This window comes from Ornithorhynchus anatinus, chromosome 7, assembly GCF_004115215.2.
Source record: "Ornithorhynchus anatinus isolate Pmale09 chromosome 7, mOrnAna1.pri.v4, whole genome shotgun sequence".
Lineage (NCBI taxonomy): Eukaryota > Metazoa > Chordata > Mammalia > Monotremata > Ornithorhynchidae > Ornithorhynchus > Ornithorhynchus anatinus.
This window is the reverse complement of record NC_041734.1, coordinates 62,750,163-62,769,909: the sequence shown is the minus strand read 5'-3', so window position 1 is coordinate 62,769,909 and position 19,747 is coordinate 62,750,163. Positions and strand designations below refer to the sequence as shown.

Here is a 19,747-nt window from a genome sequence, read left to right as displayed (position 1 = left end):
CTTTGTGATGTTACACGGGAAGGCGGAAGTCTTAGTTACCCTAGTGCTCTAAGCCTGGAGGCTGTCCACGGATGCAGATTTACAAGATAACGTTTCTGGATTTACAGAGAGATGGAGAGAGAGGCAGAGATAGAGAAAGTCAGAGACAAAAAGACAGAGACCCAGGGACAGAGAGAGGCAGAGATGGACAGGGGCAGAGACAGAAGCCCAGATACAGGGACAGAGACAGAGAATCAGAGATAGGGGCAGAGAGGAACAGACATGCAGACAGAAGCCCAGAGAGAGAGAGACAAACAGAAAGAGACAGAGGCCCAGAGAAAGGGGCTGAGAGGGGCAGAGAGAGGCAGGGAACTCTGTGCAGCCACCCAGATACCATCCTACAACTCAGCCATAAGTTTGGAAATCTTCCCACCCTCAAGCCCCGAGGGAACCATTTTGAAGACGCCAAGGCCCCGGAAACTCTCTAGGTGGAGGCGAGTGGGGAGTCTGGTCAGCAGTCTGGGGAGTCTGGTCAGCAGTCCTTCAACCTGCCACTCTGCGGCCTTCCTGACAGGGGTCTCTCAATCCCACATCTTAGCTGGAGAACCTGACCACGGCTTCTCGGGGTGACATCAACATACAGACGCGTACCCTCCCACCCACGCCCACACACCACATTCTCCATCTTGCCAGGTTCGAGGGGGGTGGGGAGGGCAGGCTGTCCATTGGTCCCCAGAACCTATTTTTTCCAGCCACCAGAAGGCCCGTTTACCTTCGAGGGCACCTTGCTGGGCAAATTTCTGAAGAAGGTGCTCTTGGCCGTGAAGAAGCATTCTTCCAGGTCATCGTCCAGGCTGCTGTACCCACTGCTCATGCTGCTAGTCCAGAGTCATCTAACGGTCGGCCTCGCCCCCCGGGAGGGGGCGGGGGAGGCTCCCTGGTCCAGCAGCGGCGGTTGGCGTCGCTAACCACCACCGGCCGCCCCGGGCCCGGGACCCGGTGACAGGCAGGCCTTCCGTCAGTCCGTCCGTCCAAAATCCGAGCGCCCGGCTCCACCGGTTCCTACTTCAGACCCCTCCTCGGGGTGGCTCGTTAGCTGGGGCCAACGTGGGTTTGCTTTCTGTTGCTGACGGAAAGGACGTCCCCAGCCAGGAGGCCCCGTCCCTCCTCCTCCTCCTCCTCCTCCTCCTCCCACCTTGGCTGCCGGTGCCGCTGTGGCCGCTGCAGGGCTGGGTCCTCTGAGTCTCCTGCTCCCCGCTTTCCTCTCATACATTCACCATCTGTGGCTAATCTCCTCTCCGTAGCAGCAGTGCTGATCGTGTAAGGGCTCCTTCGTCGCCGCCGCCTCTCCCCACTGCCCCCCCCCCCCTTCCTGCTGCTGCTCCGTTTGCAGTGGATTCTGAACCCACTTCCTCTTATGAGGTTTCGCTTAGGCCCCGGCGACGGTCCCTTCAGGGGAAGGGACCGAGCAGGGCAGGACCGGCCCGATGGCGAAAGGTACTAAAGGTCAGCTCAGGGAGTTGGACGGATGGCAGGGGGCCGCAAAGGAGACATCCGGTCACCTCGAGGAGCAGTGTGGCCTAGTGAGGGCCTCAGTTCTAATCCCGACTCTGCCGGTTGTGTGAGCTTGGGCAAGTCGCTTCATTGGGCCTCAGTTACCTCATCTGTGAAATGGAGACTTATTACCTCTTCTTCTTCCTCCTAGGACCGTGTGCTCCCATGTTGGGAAGGGACTGTGTCCCCGCTGCATATATCCCACTGTTTAGTACCGCCAATTCTTTTATACTGTTAAATTGTACTCTCCCAAGTGCTTAGTACAGTAAGCCCTCAATAAATTAAGTTGACTGATTCAGTGTTTGACAAGTAGTAGGTGCTGACAAGTACTAAAATTATTATTATTCATTTCTCCCGGAACCTCCACAAAACACAATCGACTCTCACTCATCCTTTCTCATGGGGACCGGAGGGCCTGGATAATTGAAATCCAGAGTTAATCCAAATCTTCCCATTTATCCAACGGTCCACTGTCTTCTCACTCCCACCCAACGTTCCTGAGTAAGAATGGAGTTGGTGTGGCCTGGAAAGTCCCCTCCCATAGCAATTAGCTCCCGGATAATAGAGAGGAAGGTGATGCTTACATATTTTTTATATTTAAATTATGTGCCTGTCTCCCGCTTTACATTGTAAACTCTTTGCAGGCAAATAACATGCCTGCCGATTCGGCTGTACTGTACTCTCTCAAATGCTTATCACAGTGCTCTGCACTTAGTAAGCACTCAAATTCTGGTAATGATGATGATGCAGTATGAAGTAGCATGCCTTAGTGGAGAGAGCACAGGCCTGGGAGTCCGAAGGGCCTGCGTTCTAATTCGGATCCGCCCAACGCCTACTGTGTGACCTTGGGCGAGTCGCTTCCCTTCTCTAGGCCTCAGTTCCCTCATCTGTTAAATGGAGATTAAGAGTGTGAATCTCATGTGGGACAGGGACTTTGTCCAACCAATTAACTTGTTAATTAACCAATTAACCTGAGCATTTAGAACAGTTCTTGGCACACAGTAAGTGCTTAACAAGTACAATTACCATTATTATTATAATGATGAGAAGGACTTGGACGATGAACTGTTTTGAGTTTTCTTGGTCAGCTGTCCGGGCCATGGAGCCCGCTCCAGGAGAGATGCTGAGGGGGAGAAACCTCTTCTGGGGGCTGCGGTCAGAGGTCACCCCCATCTGTGCAATAAAGGGCTGGGGCCGAGAGCTTCCATCTATCTGTATTCCAGTCCAACTCCATATCTAGCCCATTGTTGGTGCTCGGTAAGAGGGATTTGTTTTTTTAACAAGAGGAGGGACCCCAGAAGGCATCCAGTCCCGGAGCAGAGAATGGACCTCAAGAAATCATCTGGGCCAGACCCCTGCTTGGGTGCAAATCGGCCCGCCATTCAACCGAAAGTAGCAGCATGGAATAGTAGTAGAGTACGGGGCTGGGAGTCAGAAGGACCTAGGTTCTAATCCCCGCTCTGCCACTTGTCTGCTGTGTGACCATGGGCAAGTCGCTTTGCTTCTCTGTGCTTCAGTTATCTCATCTGTTAAAGGAGAATTAGGACAGTGAGCCCCATGTGGGACATGGCACGTATGTGTAAATGCTGAATGTATATCTTTGTATGAAATATTCCTATGCTTATGCCCTGAGTATTGTTTTGATACAGTATGCTTCTGTCACCTGTGGTGTCCATCATCCTAATGATAATCATTTTGGTATCTGTTAAGCACTTCCTAGTTTCCAAGCACTATACAAATGGCATTTGTTAAGCACTTACTATGTCCAGGCACTGTTCTAAACACTGGGGTAGATACAAGACGGTTGGGTTGGATACAGTCCCCGTCCCACATAGGGTTCATGGTCTTCATCACCATTTTACAGATGAGGGAACTGAGGCCCAGGGAAGAGAAGTGACTTTCCCAAGGACACACAGCAGAGAAGTGGCAGAGGTGGGACTAGAACCCATGACCTTCTGACTCCCGGTCCCATGCTCTATCCACTCTGCTATACTCCTTTCCTGTAAGCACTGGAGTAGATAAAAGATCATGAGGTCTCACATGGGGCTCACAGTCCAAGTAGGAGGGAGAATAGGTATTGGGTTCCCATTTTACCATTGAGGAAACTGAGGTACAGAGAAGTTAAGCGATTTGACTAAGGTCACCTGGCAGATAAATGGCAGAGCCGGGTTTAGAACCTAAGTGCTCTGACTCCTAGGCCCATGTTCTTTTTACTAGGCTATGCTACTTCTCGCTGTACATTTATATACTTATTATTTGTGCTTCTTATTTGTGTTTCTCCCATCTCCTCCTTTAAACTGTAAGCTCCTTGGGAACAGGGGTATGTCTCGCTTTTTGTCAAGGCTCTCACCACAGAGTTTAGCATACAGTGGGTGCTCAGTTTAGATTCAGTGCTTAGAACAGTGCTTGGCCCATAGTAAGCGTTTAACAATCTCGCAATCTCGGTGTCACCTTTGACTCGTCTCTCTCGTTCACCCCACACATCCTATCCGTTACCAAGACCTGTCGGTTTCACCTTTACTAGATCACCAAGATCCGCCCTTTCCTCTCCACCCAAACGGCTACCTTACTGCTACGGGCTCTCGTTATATCCCGGCTAGACTACTCTGTCAGCCTTCTCTCTGATCTCCCTTCTTCCTCTCTCGCCCCGCTCCGGTCTATTCTTCACTCCGCTGCCCGGCTCATCTTCCCGCAGAAACGATCTGGGCATGTCACGCCCCTTCTTAAACACCTCCAGTGGTTGCCTATCGACCTCCGCTCCAAACACAAACTCCTCACTCTAGGCTTCAAGGCTCTCCATCCCCTTGCCCCTTCCTACCTCTCCTCCCTTCTCTCTTTCCACTGCCCACCCCGCACGCTCCGCTCCTCTGCCGCCCACCTCCTCACCGTCCCTCGGTCTCGCCTATCCCGCCGTCGACCCCCGGGCCACGTCCTCCCGCGGTCCTGGAACGCCCTCCCTCCTCACCTCAGACAATCTAATTCTCTTCCCCTCTTCAAATCCCTACTTAAAACTCACCTCCTCCAAGAGGCCTTCCCGACTGAGCTCCCCCCTTTGTCCCTCTGCTCCCTCTATCCCCCTTCACCTCTCCGCAGCAAAACCCTCTTCTCCCCACTTTCCCTCTCCTCCTCCCCCCCCCCCCCCCACCCCCTCAGCACTGTACTCGTCCACTCGTCTGTATATATCTTGATCACCCTATTTATTTTGTTTATTTTGTTTAATGAGATGTACATCACCCTGATTCTGTTTAGTTGCCATTGTTTTTATGAGATGTTCTTCCCCTTGACTCTATTCATTGCCATTGTTCTTGTCTGCCTGTCTCCCCCCATTAGACTGTAAACCCGTCAAACGGCAGGGACTGTCTCTATCTGCTGCCGACTTGTACATTCCAAGCGCTTAGTACAGTGCTCTGCACATAGTAAGCGCTCAGTAAATACTATTGAATGAAGGAATGAATGAACAAATACCCTCGTTATTATAATTATTGACTGATCGACTCTGTGGCTCCATCCAAAATTTGACTTTTTGGCTACTCAACTCTTTTCCTTTGACTTTAAAGGGTCTCATCTCCCCTCTCTTCTCTCTTCTATTTTTCCCAAAAGCCCAAACTGACCCCGACACTTAACTGAAACCCAGTGCCTTTCAGCTCTTCCTTCCTGAGCTTGGCCCCAGAAAAGTCAATAGCAGGAGCCGTCTCTTCTTTCTGGCTCGATAACAAATGGATCTGGGGAAAGAACGGATGCCACTTTGATGGAGATAAAGGAAATCGGCCCCAGCTTTCCAAGAGAAAGCCTCTCGATCTTACCAGGGACAGAAACAAAACTTGAGATGATTTGGAGGTGGTTTCATGGATTTTCTTCAAATACGGTCACCCAGGGAGAAGGCTTGGCCCACCCCTCCCCTTGCCAAACACATGCCAAGCCCAGTGTTGAAATGATGAATGATGCGGAGACGAGATCCCTCTGTTATTAGGCTCATCAATAATGAAGCCCCGGTTTTGTTCCGTTGACAATGAAACAAGGCTTTTTAATCTCCTACCTCGGCAAGAAGCTGGCTCCTCTCGACTCAAGCACTACCCCACAAACAGTACAGATCTGGAGACCCAGAATTCCCCACTGTCTGCCAGTAAGGCCCTAAGTAGCTCATTTTGAATGCTATTAAATAATAATTTAAATAACCTCCATTAGTGCACCAAAACTACCCCTTCCCAGGAGGCTGAGCTGCAGAGTCTGCATCAGCTCTCTAGGTCTCTCTGTTCTATCCAAATTATCAGTCAATCAATCAATTTATGGTATTTATTGAGAACTTCTATATACAGAACACTGTACTAAGTGCTTGGGAGAGTACAATCCGACAGAATTAGCAAACATGTTCTCTGCCCATAACGAGTTTACATAAAGAGCTTCCCTGCCCGTAACGAGCCATAACAAGCTTAGAGAATTATGATACAAGCATAGACTCCCCTCCTTTGCTTTTTATGATATATGCTAAGCATTTACTTTGTGCCAGGCACTGTACTAAGCGTTGGGCTGGATACGAGCTAATCATCTTGGACACGGTCCCTGTTCCACTTGGGGCTCACAGTCATATCTCCATTTTACAGATGAGATAACTGAAGCATAGAGAAGTAAAGTGACTTGCCCAAGGTCACGCACCAGACAAGAACCCAGGTCCTCTAACTCCCAAGCTCATGCTCTTTCCACTAGGCCACGCTGTTTCTCTTAGGAGACAATCCTGCATGGGGATGATTGGCCTCTCCACCACTGAGATGGAGTCAATTGTCCATTCTCGGCAAACACACTGGACCAAACCATCCCTCTCTTGCCACTCTGAGTGGTCAGGAGATTCCTCAGCCTCTCTGTTAACCCCTCATTCCAGTCTCACAACCTTGCACAATCAGAAAGTTTTTCCCTTATGTTTAACCCTTTATCCCATTTCCCCTTGTTTTCAAACAGGGATTAAATACCCTTTCTCCCTCCCGCTTAGTCTGTGAGCCCCGTGTGGGACAGGGATGGTGTCTGATCTGATTGCAGTGTAACCACCCCAGTACTCAGTAGAGAGCTTGGCACATAATAAGCACTTCAATAATAATAATAATGAGAATGAATTGTGTTATTTGTTAGAAGCCCTACTACATGCCTATCACTGGGGTAGATACAAGGTAATCAGGTTGGACCCAGTGCCTGTCCAACATGGGACTCACAGTCTTAAGGGGGAAGAGAGAGAGAAGGTAGTGAATCCCCATTTTACAGGTGAGGAAGCTGAAGTACAGAGAAGTGAAGTGACCCGCCCAAGGACACACAGCAGGCAAATGGTAGCGCTGGGATTAGAGATCACTTCTGATTTCCAGCCTGTGCTCTTTCCACAGATACCACAATCATCATTATTATCATTGTACTACCCTCAGGGGAAACTAACCTCTCACCCTCTTCTGGAGAATACTACCGGCAAACTGCCCTTCTGCCTGGATAATCCTGTTTCCAAGGGCATACTCTTGATAGACACTGACTGCCCAAGAGAAGAAGGCCAATTGGAGAGCGACAAAGTGAATGAGGAATGTGCTCTGCATATAGTAAGTGCTCAATAAATATCATTCACTGGGTGATTGAGATCTTGCCTCCTCAAGGGTGAAAAATATGAAGCGGTTAAGACTTCAAGTTCTGGGCTTTTCTAAAATAAATAAATCGCCTTCACTAAGCAGAGTTTCCTCCTTGGATGCCTCCTGCAGCCGAATGTCCCCCCTTGAGCTCTTTGTGAACAGGGAATGTGTCTGTTTTTGTTTTATTGCATTCTCCCAAGAGTTTAGTACAGTGCTCTGCACACAGTAAGCACTCAATAAACACAAATGAATGAATAAATGATGCCTTGTTACCCATGGTCTCCCACCTCTGGTCCATCAGGCTCAACAAGAGATTTTTTTCCGTGCAAAGCTCCATCTACGGCAGCAAACATCACTTTTTAAAGCAAGTTCAGCCTCAGATTCTCTCGCAACAAAAAGACTCTTGATGCTTTTATCTGGCTTCCTGAGACCCTAACATCCACAAGGAGACTATGGGCCAGGTCAGGATTCCGTATCTAACGATGGTGAGCACTCACTGTGTGCAAAGCACTGAACTAAGTACTTGGGAGAGTACAGTGTAGCAGAGTCGGTAGACATCTTCCTTGCCCACAAGGAACTGACAGTCTAGAGGGGGAGATGGATATTAATATAAATTCTGGATGTGCATAGGTGCTGTGGGGCTGAGGGTAGGTTGAATAAAGGGTGAAAATCCAAGCGCAAGGGTGATGTAGAAGAGAGTGGGAGGTGACGGTCCCTGAATGTGTCCAAGTCGCCAAGACACGGAAATGGTAGCCACTTAGGGATGTGCCTCTGAGAATACCGTTATATCCCGGCTAGACTACTGTGTCAGCCTTCTCTCTGACCTCCCTTCCTCCTCTCTCGCCCCGCTCCGGTCTATTCTTCACTCCGCTGCCCGGCTCATCTTCCTGCAGAAACGATCTGGGCCTGTCACTCCCCCGGGTCACGTCCTCCCGCGGTCCTGGAACGCCCTCCCTCCTCACCTCCGCCAAACTGATTCTCTTTCCCTCTTCAAAACCTTACTTAAAAATCACCTCCTCCAGGAGGCGTTCCCAGACTGAGCTCCTCTTCCCCCTCTACTCCCTCTGCCATCCCCCTTTACCTCTCCGCAGCTAAAGCCTCATTTTCCCCTTTTCCCTCTGCTCCTCCACCTCTCCCTTCCCATCCCCACGGCACTGTACTCGTCCGCTCAACTGTATATATTTTCGTTACCCTATTTATTTTGTTAATGAATTGTACATCGCCTCGATTCTATTTAGTTGCCATTGTTTTTACGAGATGTTCTTCCCCTTGACGCTGTTTAGTGCCATCGTTCTCGTCTGTCCGTCTCCCCCGATTAGACTGTAAGCCCGTCAAACGGCAGGGACTGTCTCTATCTGTTGCCGACTTGTTCATCCCAAGCGCTTAGTACAGTGCTCTGCACATAGTAAGCGCTCAATAAATACTACTGAATGAATGAATGAATGAACTTGCCAAGTTGGCCCTGCCAAATGGAAGCTTAGGAGTTAGAAATCTGCTCTGCGTGCAGTAAAGAGAGAAATGGTGTGGTCTAGTGGATAGAGCATGGGCTTGGGAGTCAGAAGGACCTGGGTTCTAATCCTGGCTCCACCACTTCTCTTCCAGGTAACCTTGGGTAAGTCACTTAACTTCTCTGTGCCTCAGTTACCCCAACTGTAAAATGGGGATTAAGAGAAGGAGCCCCATGTGGGACAAAGACTGTATCCAGTTCCAGATCTGCTAATTGATTGCTATGTGACCTTGGGCAAGTCACTTAACTTCTCTGCGCCTCAGTCTCCTCAACTATAAAATGGGGATTAAGTTCTACCTTCTACTTTAGACCGTGAGCCCCATGCAGGACAGGGATTGTGTCCAACTTAATAAGCTTGTACTTACTCCAGCACTTAGAACAGTGTTTGACACATAGTAAGCACTTAAATACCATTAAAAACCCTGATTAGCTTGTATCTACCCCAGTGCTTAGTACAGTGCCTGGCACACGTTGTTGTCTTATGCTGTCGAGTCGTGTCCAGTCCATAGCGACACCATAGACACATCTCTGCCCGAATGCCCCACTTCCATCTGAGATCATTCTGGTAGTGCATCCAGGGAGTTTTCTTGGTAAAAATACAAAAATGGCACATAGTAAGCGCTTCATAAATGCCATAAAAAAGTAAGTGCTCATTAAAGACCATTGATGGGCTGACTGTAAGCTCATTGAGGGCATGGAATATATCCGCTTATTGTTAATGTTGGTATTTATTAAGCGCTTACTATGTGCCGAGCACTGTTCTAAGCGCTGGGGTAGACACAGGGGAATCAGGTTGTCCCACGTGGGGCTCACAGTCTTCATCCCCATTTTACAGATGAGGGAACTGAGGCACCGAGAAGTTAAGTGACTTGCCCAAAGTCACTCAGCTGACAAGTGGCAGAGCCGGGGTTCGAACCCATGACCTCTGACTCCAAAGCCCCGGCTCTTTCCAGTGAGCCACGCATTGTTGTATTGTACTCTCCCAAGCACATAATACAGTATTCTGCATACAATAAGTGCTCAATAAATACAATTGAATGAATGAAATCTAACTGTAAAGGAGGTTGGGATTGTTGTGTTCATGCAGACTGGGGAAGTGAAAGAATTCAGAACCCCCCCAAATCTCAGGTCTGTGCTCAGAGACCCCTCCCCACCACCTTCTGACTTCCAGTCCCTGGAGTTCTAAGGGAACTAAGGGGAGGACCTTTCCCACCTCATCCAAATGGATGGAAATTTCCACCATCAATCAATCACCTACTATATCAGAGCACTGTACTAAGTACTGAGGAGAACGCTGCCTTTGGAGATCTCCAGGAAAGGAAGTTTCACCAACTTCTCCAATCACCTGCTCAGGTACCTCACATCCTTCCTGGAAAGGGGTTAGCCTCAATCCCTCCTACTGCACCTTCCCAAAATGCCTCAAGGTGGATGTACACTTATTGGACCCGAGCCCAGAAGAGTGGGACCGTAAGCTCACTGGGGGCAGGGAATGTGTCTGTTTATTGTTGAAGTGTACTCTCCCAAGCGCTTACTACAGTGTTCTGCTCAATAAATAGGACTGAACGCTCGGTACAGTGTTCTGAGTCTCGTGAAGGAGAGGACCCGAAACGACTGACAGGTCGGGATGTCCACTGTGGGGAGGGTTCTCTGGGCCTGAGAGCTCATCAGCGTTAATGAGCTTCTGGTTGGGGGAGATAGTCGCCCTAGCAGCAGCCAAGGAGGAGTTAATCGGTTGCGCCTTCCTTCGTACGCACACCCCCAAGGCTCCTGTCGCCTGCTCCTTCAGCAGTAGGACAATTGAAGTTGTCTCCTGTCAGAGGTAGAGTTTAAATAGGAAGCAGCTGCAAAGCTTGGGATTGGCAGAAGAGGAACGGCCTGTCAGAAAGCCAGGAGATGCTGCTGGACTCAAGAATCCCACCGCCCCTCTGGCAAATGCACAGCCAACTCTGCATTCGGAGCCAGGAGAAGCCCCTTTCAACTTCTCTTTGAACGACGACTGGGTCGAGAAGAAGGTGCAGAAGTCCCAGTGCTCTGTCATCAACTCCAACATAACTGAGGTATTTGCTAAACGCTTACTATGTGCCAAGCACCGTGCAAGATAATAATAATCATGGTATTTGTTATGTGCTTACTTTGTGTCAGGCACTATATTGAGTACTGGGGTGGATACAAGCAAATCGAGTGGGACACAGTCCCTGTCCCATGTGGGGCTCTCAGTCTCAATCCCCATTTTACAGATGAGGCAACTGAGGCACAGGGAAATGAAGTGACTTGCCTAAGGTCACACAGCAGACAAGTGGCAGAGCTGGGATTAGAACCCATGACCTTCTGACTCCCAGAAAAGTGCTCTATCCACCACGCCACACTGCTTCTCAGATACAGCATTAGCAGAGTGGACACAGTCCCTGTCCCGCATGGGGCTCAAGGTCTACGGGAGAGAGACGACTGGTATTGAACCCCCTTTTTCCAGATGAGCGAACTGAGGTAAAGAGAAGTTAAATGCTTGCCCAAGGTCACATAAATAGGGATTAGAACTCAGGTCTCCTAACTCCTAGGCCCGCACTTTTCCCACTAGGTTTCCCTGCTTCCTTGGGAAAGATCCGTTTGGTGAGGGAGGATGATAATGCTAAGAGGAGGGTTTATTTTTTAAATGACATTTGTTAAGCCCTTATTATCTGCCAGATACAGTACCAATTGCTGGGATACATATGAGATAATTGCATTAGACATAATCCCTGTCCTAGAGAGGGCTTCTAGTCGATATCTATTAACTTATACCAATTTTCAATTAATCAATGGTATTTGAGTGCTTACTGTGAGCAGAGCACTGTGCTAAGTGCTTGGGACAGTACAATATAACGGAATTGAAAGACATATTGTCTTTTCCCGCGGAGTTCGCGGTGGGCAGGGAATGTGTCTGTTATATTATCTGTATTCTCCCAAGAGCTTAGTACTGTGCTCTGCACACGGTAAGTGTTCAATAAATGCAATCAACTGATAGAGCTCTGCAGATGCGGGCTCTCCCCACCTCCATGGTCAGTTGACTGACCCGTGCACATATACGGGGGAATCTGCCTGGTCAGTCCAACCCACCCTCAATTCAGGCTTTAACTGTCAGGTCCAAGAGAGAGTGTTGCCTCTGGGCCAGATTGAGAAAGGCTTGCCCATCCCTGCCTCTCCTCAGGCTGTGCCACCTCCCACTCAGAGATAGTGTCTGCAGTAACAACAACAATAATAATGATAATAACAAAAATCATTGTGGTATTTGTTAAGCGCTATGTGCAAGCACTGTACTGAGCCCTGGGGTAGATGCAAGGATGATAATAATTGTGGTATTTATTAAGTGTTTACTATGTAAGACCTGGGGTGGATACAAGAAAATCTGGTTAGACACAGACTCTGTAATAATAATAATAATGATGGTATTTGTTAAGCCCTTACTATGTGCCAAGCACTGTTCTAAGCGCTGAGGTAGGTACAAGGTAATCAGGTTGTCCCACTGGGGCTCACAGTTTTAAGCCCCATTTTCCAGATGAGGTAACGGGCACAGAGAAGTTAAGTGACTTGCCCAAGGTCACACAGCAGACGAATGGCAGAGCCAGGATTAGAACCCGCGACCTCTGACTCCCAAGGCCGTACTCTTTCCACTAAGCCACGTCGGCTCACAGTCTCAAACCCCATTTTCCAGAGGAGGTAACTTAGGCACCCACAAGTGAAGTGACTTGAGTAGGGTCACACAGCAGATAAGTGGCAGGGTCAGAATTAGAACCCATGACCCTTCTGACTCCCAGGCCCATGCTCTAGCCACTGCACCATGCTGCTTCTCTATGAGGTTGAACATAGTCGCCATCCCACTTGAGATTCATTCAATCCTATTTATTAAGAGCTTATTGTGTGCAGAGCACTGTACTAAGCACTTGGAAAGTACAGTTCAGCAACAAAGAGAGACAATCCCTGCCCATAACCGGCTCACAGTCTAGAAGGGGGGACAGATAACAAGGAAACAGGCATCAATAGCATTATTATAAATCAGCGCTGGGATGAAGACTGTGAACCTCTCATGGGACACGGATCGGGTCCAACCCGATTACCTTTTATCTACCCCAGTCCTTAGAATAGTGCCTGGAGCATAGTAAGCGCTTAACAAATACCCTAAAAAAGGGAAATAAATATGATTGATTGATTGATGAGCCTGTTGTTAGGTAGAGATTGTCTCTATTAGTACTGTGAACCCCTTCCTGGGACATGGATCGGGTCCAACCCGATTACCTTTTATCTACCCCAGTGCTTAGAATAGTGCCTGGCACATAGTTCATTCAATAGTATTTACTGAGCGCTTACTATGTGCAGAGCACTGTACTTAGCGCTTGGAATGTACAATTGGGCAACAGATAGAGACAATCCCTGCCCATTGACGGGCTTACAGTCTGATCGGTCAGCGCTAAACAAATACCCTAAGAAATAAATATGATTGACTGATGAGTCCGTTGTTGGGTGGAGATTGTCTCTATTAGTACTTTCCAAGTGCTTAGTACAGTGTTCTGCACACAGTAGGCGCTCAATAAATACGAATGAATGAATGAATGAATGGCGGGCTGGCCATCCTGTGCCCCTCAGCTCCCCCGTGTGGCTCTTCCTGGTAAGACACTTGGCTCCTGCCGCCACAGACATTGGGATCTGGCTGGGCCTGCGGGAAAGTTTGGGATTGGGAAGGCCAAGTGGCGGGGAAATTAAAAGAGACTCAGAGGCCTGGAAACTTGGAACTCCACACTGGCTGAGTCACCCCCTCCCTCACTCCCGTAGCCCAGATGTCTCCGCTTTGCGGGGAGCCCCCAGCCCTGCCTCAAGGGCGGGGAGTGATGGGGAAGTCGACCCGGTGAGAGGGACTATTAATTACCCTATTTATTTTGTTAATGAGGTGTACATCCCCTTGATTCTATTTATCGTGATAATGTTGTCTTGTTTTTGTTTCGTTCCGCTCTGCCGTCCGTCTCCCCCGATTAGACTGTGAGCCCGTCGTTGGGCAGGGATGGTCTCTAGCTGTTGCCGAATTGTACATTCCAAGCGCTTAGTACAGTGCTCTGCACATAGTAAGCCCTTAATAATAATGTTGGTATTTGTTAAGCGCTTACTATGTGCAGACCACTGTTCTAAGCGCTGGGGTAGACACAGGGAAATCAGGTTGTCCCACATGGGGCTCACAGTCTTAATCCCATTTTACAGATGAAGTAACTGCAGCACAGAGAAGTTAAGTGACTTCTGACAAGTGGCAGAGCCGGGATTCGAACCCATGACCTCTGACTCCAAAGCCCGGGCTCTTTCCACTGAGCCACGCTGCTTAAATACTCTTGAATGAATGAACAAATGACTATGGGATAAGGGGCCCTAGGGGCAGGTCCAGGCCCCTCCACTTGCTTCCCGCAAGGCTTTCAGGCCCATCTGAACTTCAGTTTCCCCTTCTGTAAGAAGGACTGGACACCCCTTGCCTTTCTGTCTCTCCAGGAGTGAGATGCGAGGAAGAGTTAGAGGTCTGGCAAAAACTGAGTGCTGGAGGGAAGCAAACACTTCTAGTTACAGGCCTTACTGTCAGGATTAGGTTTACAGGACGTGAAAGACATCTTTCGAGTTACAAACTATGGAGCTGTGGGGGAAGGGGGAGACAAGGCCCCATACCCAGAGAGTCCCCACTTTTCTCATCTCACAAGGAGTTTCTGAACCCCCATGTTTAGGGCTAAGAAGTCCCAAGCAGAGACAGCTGAAGCCCTTTTAGGGGGAGATTCTGCGATGGCCCCCTTCTTCCTCCCTCCTCCCTGCTGTAATTTCTAAAAATCAAGCAAAATGTGAACTCAGCAAAAATGAGCTTCTAAAGAGCAAGGAGAGCTGTAAAGCAGACTCAGGGCTTGCTGACTGAAGGACAGGGTCTCGCCTCATTTTGCTTGGACATCAATCGACCAGTTCTATTTATAGGGCACTGTGTGCAGAAACACTGTACTGAGTGTTTAGGAGATTATCATACAATCGAGTTGGTAGATGTCATTGAGATGACCCAAATAAAATCTGTGGCGGGCCTCAGCGGGCTGTGGCATCCTTGTGGTCTCCTGAAGCCACCAGCCAGGGGGCTTGATACCACCCCCACCCACCCCCACGGACCAGAGGCCACACCGGCTCAGAGGGGTTTCTGGTTCCTTCTGTGCACTTGAATCCATGACCTCTGGACACTTGATATTCACCCCACTCCCAACCCCCACAGCACTTATGTACATATCTTCAAATTATACAGCTTATTTATTCATGTTTATGTCCATCTTCCCCTCTAGTCTGTAGGCTCATTATGGACAGGGAATGTGTCTGCTAATTCTGTTGCTTTGTACTCTACCAAGCACTTACTACAGTGCCCTGCATGCAGTAAGTGCTCAATAAATACCAATGATTGATTTAGTCCTCTGCCAGATTTGTTTTGGGGGGGGGAGTCACCCTCTTGGGAGATCTCATTTTTGGGGTGGTCAGGAGACGAGGGGCCCAGGAGGACAGTTCATCTGAGAATTACTGGTCTTTCCACCCAGCAGCCTGGATCATCTGCTCCCTCCCAGGGTTCTGGCCCAGACCCCCGGGGATGGTTCCCTTCCGACTCTCACCTGCCATCTTTCCCCAAGGACATCTGGCCAGGCCCCGGTCAGCAGGTTCAGGGCCAGCTTGGGACGGGACGGGGTGGGTCTCTCCTCCCCACCAGAGGCTTGGGAGCCCTGAAGCACCTGAAGACTTCTTCGCATTCTCCGGTCAAGAGACAGAAGTCTGTTCAGGCTGCCGGAGAGTGGGTCCCACCCCACCAGTCAGTCAATTGTATTTGTTGAGTGCTTACTGTATACAGACCACTGTACTGAGCAATTAAGAGAGTATAATACAACAATATAATGGACACATTCCCTACCCTCAGTGACCCCAGCATCTCCTCCCCGGCCCAGCCCAGTATCTTCTAGCACACCCCAGCAACTCCTCCCCGGCCCATCCCAGTATCTCCCGGCTCATCCCACCCCAGGGTGTCCCAGGCCTCCCCAGCGTCTCCTCCACAGCCCCTACCCCTTCACTTTGCCAACCTCCAGGACACTCCAAGCACAGATAATGACCCTGGCCCGTCTCCTCCCAGCTGGCCTCGGTACTGAGTGCGCTCCCCTACCTGGTGGGAGCCGGATGGGAGAGTGAGGGTGCTTCCTGGGGGAGGCCTGATCCGGGCTGGTCCGTCCCGCTGACTGCAGTCCAGCTGGATCAGCTCTTGGCATTCCTGGTGGCAAGTGTAATGGCAGTCTGGAGCGGAGAAAGAGAGAGAGAACCCGACGGGAGTCAAAAAGCCAATGCAGGAAGCCACCGGAGGGCTTCCGGTCAATCTCAGGCAGGTCTTCGCTGAGGTGCCGATTCCCTCCAATAAAAACCTTCCGCTAGTGGTGGGGAAGGAGGAGGGAGGCTAGATTATCTGGCACCTGATAAGGGGACAGGGAACGCGGTCCCAGGGAGCTTCAGGAATGCCAGGAGATAGAGGGTTGGAACAGAGGTCCCTCCCTGAAAGTGCTGTGTTACCACAGACAGCCCGTTGCCTCTCTCTGGACCTGTGGAGGGAGACCTACCAATCCAGTGATTCTGGGATTGCGGTTAACCAAAAGCCTGCCGAACCCCACTGTAGCTCAACCAGCTCTCGCCCTCACCCACAAAAAACACAAACTCTACAAGGTTCACCATCTACCAAAGGGTTGTGGAAGGGAAGAGGGAGAAAATGAGATATGAAAATACACTCCAATGTTCTCAATCCCCACAGCCAAGCTGGTTGCCTGAGGGGATGGACTACAACATCTCCAGGATTGAGCCCCAACCTGGAGCTTCCCTGAAGAGAGGGAGAAACAGAAGGGGAAAAGTGTAAGGCCAAAGAAGAAAGGTGGAGAGGAAAGAGGATGGGGGTGAACGGCCGAGCCTCCAACGGAGAGGCAGGAGAAAATTCATTCATTCATTCAATCATATTTACTGAGTGCTTGCTGTGTGCAAAGCATGTGCTAAGCACTTGGGAGAGTACAATATAGATCAGTGCAAGTCCATCATCAACACAGAGAGGAGAAATGTGACCGAGATGAAAGAGCATGGGTCTGGAAGCCAGAGGATCTAGTTTCTCTTTGCCTATTGTGTGATCTTGGGCAAGTCACTTTAGTTGGGCTTTAGTTTCCTCATCTGTAAAATGGGGCTTCAATAGATATTGTCCCTCCCACTTAAACAGCGAGCACTGGGAGGGACAGGGATTGTGTCTGACTTGATTACCTTGAAACTAGCCCAGTGCTTAACACCTAGTAAGCCCTGAACAAATATAATTTATTTACATTAATGTCTCTCTCCTTCTAGAGAGAGTAAGCTCACTGTGGGCAGGGAATGTGTCAACCAACTCTGTTGCACTGTACTCTTCCGAGTACTTAGTACAGTGTTCTGCACACAGCAAGCCCTCAATAAATACCACTGATTGATTCATCAGAATTATCATCAGCTCTGGGATTCCCAGAGAGTCCCCACTGGCAGGGCATGGCCCCTGCTGACATTCCCTGATCCAGAGGTAGGATTCGAACCATGGTCCGATCTACAGCCAAGGAGAGCGGGGACCCTGATTTTCTCCTTATAGCGAAGACCCCTGGAATGTTCACAGGAGGGAGGAAGGAAGCAGACCCTGATTTTCTCCTTATAGCAAAGACCCCTGGGATGTTCACAGGAGGGAGGAAGGAAGCACTTCTGCCTTGCTCAATTAAATGTGGCATTTCTCAGTTGGCTGGGGTGGCTCATTGAGAAGCAGCATGGCCTAGTGGACAGAGCACAGGCCTGGGAGTCAGAAGGACCTGCGTTCTAATTACAGATCTACTTGCCTGCAAGTCATTTCACTTCTTTGGGCCTCAATTACCTCATCTGTAAAATGGAGATTAAGACTGTGACCTTATGTAGAACAGGGACTGTGTTCAATGCGATTAACTTGCATCTACCCCCGCGCTAGTTCAGTACCTGGTACAAAGTAAGCACTAAAATACCATAAAAAAAAAAGAAAGAAGAGTGAGCTTCCTCAAGGCTTCCTCCCCGATCCCCGAAAAGCCAAGGTTTAGATAAGATGGCAGCAGGAGGGCCAGAGCACCGGCTCCCACAAAGAGGGGCATTGTTCCACAGAGGGCCGACCGGTGCCAGCGGCCCAGGGAGAGGAGGCCGGGCCGGGCAGAGGAATGTGCGGGCTTGGAGGACGAACGACCGCGTCTCGGGCCATTCAGAGGTCAGCGGGAGGGCTCGCCAAACTCAACAAGCCCTAAAGCTCCTGCCCGTCTCCGCTTGGGGTTGACCTGGGACCCTTCCCCCAGCACCCCACTTGGAAGGCAGATTTCTTTCTTTCCCTAATTTCAGGTGTGGGGAGTTTGACCTACTAAGGCAATCACACACACACACACACACACACACACATTCATTTAATCATATTTATGGAGTAGTTGCTGTGTGCAGAGCACTGTACTAAGCGCTTGGAAAGTACAAATCAGAAACAGATAGAGACAATCTCTACCCACCAACGGGCTCACAGTCTAGAAGGGGGAGGCAGATAACAAAACAACACACACACAGCAATCAATCAATGTTATTTACTGAGTCCTTACAGTGTGTGGAAGACACAGGGTTCACATACACACACATAGTCACAGCAATCGATTAATCAATGTAATTTACTGAGTCCTTATCGTGTATGGAGCACGCGGTGTCTACACACACACATACACACACACGTGCATGCAGTAAGGGGCCTTGAGATAGGAGCGCTGGAACCTCACTGTCATCAACAAGCCACATCGAAAACCGACAGGCTCCCTTCTCCTCGTTCATCCCGGGCTGGAGGTCTGGAAGGGAAGAGACGGGGCCAGAGATGACTGAGGATCCAGTGACTGGCAGTGGAGAATTGTGGGAGGAAGAAACACGTCATGGTTAAGTCTCATAATCACAGAGTGCGGCTAAACCACCCAAATACCGCTGGGACCTGCCTGGCTCCGAGACTTCTAAGATGGCCAAGAGGAAACCACGGCCCCCGGCGGCGGCCCCCGCCGGCTCCCCGAGACAGAGGATCAGGAAGTCGCCTAGGGCGCTTCTGGAAAGAGTTGTGGGTGTGTGAGTAGAGCAGGGACAGAGATGGGGGGACAAGTTCATTCAATAGTATTTATTGAGCACTTACTATGTGCAGAGCACTGTACTGAGCGCTTGGAATGTACAAATCGGTAACAGATAGAGACAGTCCCTGCCCTTTGACGGACTTACAGTCTAATCGGGGGAGACGGACAGACAAGAACAATAACAATAACAAGTCAATCCATCATCAGGCTGCGGTGGACCCCCAGTCACCGTGTGCACAGCCCTGTGCAGGGCACCATGGGGAGTGGCCCAAAGCCTTCCCTTGAGAAGCTGAAAGACCAAGAGAAGCAGCATGGCTCAGTGGATAGAGCATGGTCTGGGGGTCAGCAGGGTCTGGGTTCTAATCCTGGCTCTGCCACTTGTCTGCTGTGTGAACTTGGGCAAGTCACTTCCCTTCTCTCGGGTTCAGTTACCTCATCTGTAAAATGGGAATTAGGACGGTGAGCCCTATGTGGGAGAGGGACAGTATCCAACCCAATTATCTTGTATACACAGGAGCACTTAGTACAGTGTCTGGCACATAATAAGCACTTAAACACCACTATTATTACCAATGACCTGGTCCTGACAGATGCAGATCATCATCAATAGAATTTATTGAGGCCTTGCTATGTGTAGAGCACTGTACTAAGCGCTTGGGAGAGTACAATACAACAGAGTTGGCAGAATGTTCCTCGCCCACGGTGGGTTTACGGTCTAAATGCTAAGGAGACAAGTACGCCCATGATACAAGTGACCCAGGCGGAGATTGTAAAGGAGACAAAGAGCAGAAAGACACACTCAGGAACACAAACCTAAGTGGGAAAAGAGAGCTGAAGGCCTGGAAGGGATCAGGCTCAGAAAGGGTTCATCTAGAAAGACTTCCTGGAGGTGGTGGGTTTTAATTCAATTTAATTTAATTTTTTTGTTCTGAATGGAGCGATTTAGTGCATTA

The 19,747-nt window shown here is 49.6% G+C and overlaps 1 protein-coding gene across 1 annotated transcript in view; it reads right to left on the bottom strand.

Annotated features, from left to right (window-relative positions):
- Positions 1-19,747, bottom strand: part of RASSF5 (Ras association domain family member 5) — a 98,013-nt gene that overhangs the window by 36,746 nt on the left and 41,520 nt on the right. The window contains exon 2 of the mRNA XM_029069199.2: positions 15,812-15,939. Coding sequence (XP_028925032.1) covers positions 15,812-15,939 — 128 coding nt within the window. The remainder of the gene's footprint in view (positions 1-15,811; positions 15,940-19,747) is intronic.